Source organism: Bos indicus x Bos taurus, chromosome 15 (genome assembly GCF_003369695.1).
Source record: "Bos indicus x Bos taurus breed Angus x Brahman F1 hybrid chromosome 15, Bos_hybrid_MaternalHap_v2.0, whole genome shotgun sequence".
Lineage (NCBI taxonomy): Eukaryota > Metazoa > Chordata > Mammalia > Artiodactyla > Bovidae > Bos > Bos indicus x Bos taurus.
Window position 1 is genome coordinate 2,396,812 of NC_040090.1, and position 3,382 is coordinate 2,400,193.

Below are 3,382 nucleotides of genomic sequence, written 5' to 3' on the forward strand. Positions count from 1 at the left end.
AATAATATAAGACAGGAAGACAGACTGGGAAACAGTGTAAAAAAAGAAAAGAAAAGAAAAGAAAGAAAGGTCCAAGTGGACATAGTGTATGAAAAAAGTAGAAATCAAAAATAAAACTACAATACTTAAAAACCCATCCATGCCTTAAAGCCCTACATGTTGTCACCAACCTTTTCTAAATCAATAGGCTCCATCATTCTATCTTAATTATAAGATTATAGATAGCACTCATCAAGATTGCACTGAACACCCACATTATATGAATTGTTTGTCATGATTATTCCATTTAACTCTCACAAGAATTCTGAAGTAGATTCCAATATCACTTTCATTTTATTGATAGATAAAAAGAGCTTCAGGAAACTTAGTTTAGGACAAAGGTCTCCCAGGTAGTCAATGGTAGGGTTTATATGGGAATACATGTGCCTGTCTCCTCAGAACCCAGTATCTTACCTTCTCTTTAGCCCTTATTTTGCAGGTTGTATTTGTCTCTAATGCTGCATGTATCTTACTGCATCTATGCACATATTTGTGACTTACTCTAGTGTGTCATCCCAAGCATAAAACTTGGTGGAATGGATACCATAATCAAATGTAAATTGAATGACAGTAAAACCAACTCAAATTCATTAATGTTGTTTACTTTGGAAACCATTCTGATGGCTCTAAAGCATTGCTGTCTCTTAATAGCCATGTAAACTTGAATCAATTACTCAATCTCTCTGTTGCCATGTTACTTATATATAAATAGTCATAACAACTATCAATTTAATAAGAATAATGAGAGTATTGGGGAAGGCAATGGCACCCTACTCCAGTACTCTTGCCTGGAAAAATCCCATGGATGGAGAAGCCTAGTAGGCTGCAGTCCGTGGAGTTGCTAAGAGTTGGACATGACTGAACGACTTCACTTTCACTTTTCACTTTCATGCAATGAAAGTGACTTAGCAGCAATGAGAGTATTAAATAAATACACGTGAGCACTATAAAAGCATAAGCTCGTGGGCTGCTAATTCACTTCAGTCGTGTCTGACTCTTTGCAACCCCATCAACTGTAGCCTGTCAGGCTACATGTCCATGGAATTCTCCAAGCAAGAATACTGGAGTGGGTTGCCATGCCCTTCTCCAGGGGATCTTCTGCCCCCAGAGATCCAAGCGGCATCTCTTACCTCTTCTGCATTGGCAGGCAGGTTCTTTACCAGTAGCTCCACCTCTTGGGAGACTCAAAAATCTGATTTAGAGATCAATGCATTCCAGGCATATAACCTTCCAAGCTCATTATCCCTTCCTGTAACTCAGATTATTCATATAGAAAATTTACATGTTGGAAAGGTGTCCGTGAAGAATCTTCTCTGTGAATCCTATTGTAATAAATAATGCTTGTGCATTTCAATTTCTGTGCAACTCTTCTTTCTGCATCACTCTCTCCCTAATTTTCATTACAAGAGCATCTTGTGATTCTCAAATCCATGAAGAATAGCACAGAGGTAACCGATTTCATCCTGCTCGGACTCACAGATGACCCACAGCTGCAGATTCCTCTCTTTATAATCCTCACCTTCATTTACCTCCTCACTCTGATTGGGAACCTGGGGATGACCACGTTGATCCTGCTGGACTCTCGTCTCCACACTCCTATGTATTTTTTCCTCTGTAACCTGTCTCTGGTGGACTTTTGTTACTCCTCCACTGTCACTCCAAAAGCAATGGCTGGGCTCCTAAAAGCAGACAAAGTCATCTCCTACCATGCATGTGCTGCTCAGATGTTCTTTTTTATAGTCTTTGCCACTGTGGAAAGTTATCTCTTGGCCTCAATGGCTTATGACCGCTACGCAGCAGTGTGCAAGCCCCTACATTACACCACCTCCATGACGAAAAATAGGTGTGCTTGTCTTGTCTTAGGCTCTTATGCATGTGGTGTTCTGAATGCTTCTGTCAACACTGGAGACATGTTCAGTCTCTCTTTCTGTGGGTCCAACGTGATCCATCACTTTTTCTGTGATGTCCCAGCAGTCATGACTCTCTCTTGCTCTGAGAAACGCATCAGTGAAATGATTCTTGTCCTTGTCTCAAGCTTCAATGTCTTGTTTGCGCTTTTTGTAATCTTGATTTCCTACCTGTTCATATTTATGACAATTTTGAAGGTGCACTCACAAGAGGGGTACCAGAAGGCTCTGTCTACCTGCACTTCTCACCTCACTACTGTTTCCATATTTTATGGGACTGTCATCGTCATGTATGTACAGCCCAGCTCCAGCCACTCCATGGACACAGACAAAATCACATCCGTGTTCTATACAATGCTCATCCCCATGCTGAACCCCGTGGTCTACAGCCTGAGGAACAGAGAAGTCAAGGGTGCATTTAACAAAGCTGCTGAGAAGGTGAAAGTTTCTCTAGATTTTCTCTTCATGTAGGTAGAGTCTACAAAAGCTATTTTACCCCTTTGAATCTGCTCCATGCAATGACTCAAATGACAATGGCCATTTGGGATGGTAGGATACAGATTTTGTCTCATATTTTTTCTCTCTTTAGTTGAGGAATAGTTCCAACCATTTAAAATGCAGACAAAATGTAATAATAGCTTTTAATGAAGTATGTGCTTTTGTTGATGTATTTTATCTAGAGCTAAATAATTCTAGCAGCTTAATAAACCAATGCTTCAGTCATTACCGAGTGATTTGGAAAGAAAAAGCACATTCATGTGAAATTTACCAAAGGTAAATAGCCCTATTAGAATACAAGGATGCACAGGATTCACTCATTTTTACTCTTATGGGCACTAACTCTTCACTTTTTTTTTTTTTTTGAAAATTTCACTGAAAATAATAATAATGCTACCCATTTGGGGGCAATAAATGTTTTGAAATTGTTAATGCCACTCTGTCATTTATGTTCTAGTCAGCTATCTCATATCTTAGCAATATTCAGCTCATTCACTCTGCTTCATTCACACTGATTTCTACCAAATCTGGACCAGTCCAAACTTGCCCTTGTCTCAGCTTCTTTGCACTGATGCTTCCACTGCATGGAATACACTTCCACTCATTTAAGATTTCTAGTTAAATTTTACCCACCCTGGAGATCATAGAGGCTTGCCGTGAGTTACTTATAAAATAGTCACTTCCCTCCCATGGACTGTTTTTCCTAAGCCTGCTCTCTCATCTCCATAGTCATTATCAACATGTAGCTCTTATATTTATTTACTCACCTGTTCATCTCTTTTTCTCAACTTAAATGGAAAATCTCTTTGAGCAGTAGCTTAACCTGGTTATTGCACTGGAAATAAAGCTTTGAAACTTGATTTTTAAATTATTTTATTGAGCATGATGACAACTCCAGAAATTCCAAATTATACTAAAAAAAAGCAAGCTGCAAAAAC

At 39.1% G+C, this 3,382-nt stretch overlaps 1 protein-coding gene across 1 annotated transcript; it reads left to right on the forward strand.

The window, feature by feature from the left end:
* The first annotated feature begins 1,466 nt into the window (after window positions 1-1,466).
* LOC113905994 (olfactory receptor 5B2-like) lies at window positions 1,467-2,417 on the forward strand. Its single transcript, XM_027564025.1, has one exon. The coding sequence runs from the start codon at window positions 1,470-1,472 to the stop codon at window positions 2,415-2,417; it is 948 nt and encodes a 315-aa protein (XP_027419826.1). The 5' UTR covers window positions 1,467-1,469.
* Window positions 2,418-3,382: the final 965 nt, after the last annotated feature.

Bases quoted from the DNA above. Each gene is read 5' to 3' on its own strand.
- LOC113905994 (XM_027564025.1), top strand. From the start codon at position 1,470: ATGAAGAATAGCACAGAGGTAACCGATTTCATCCTGCTCGGACTCACA.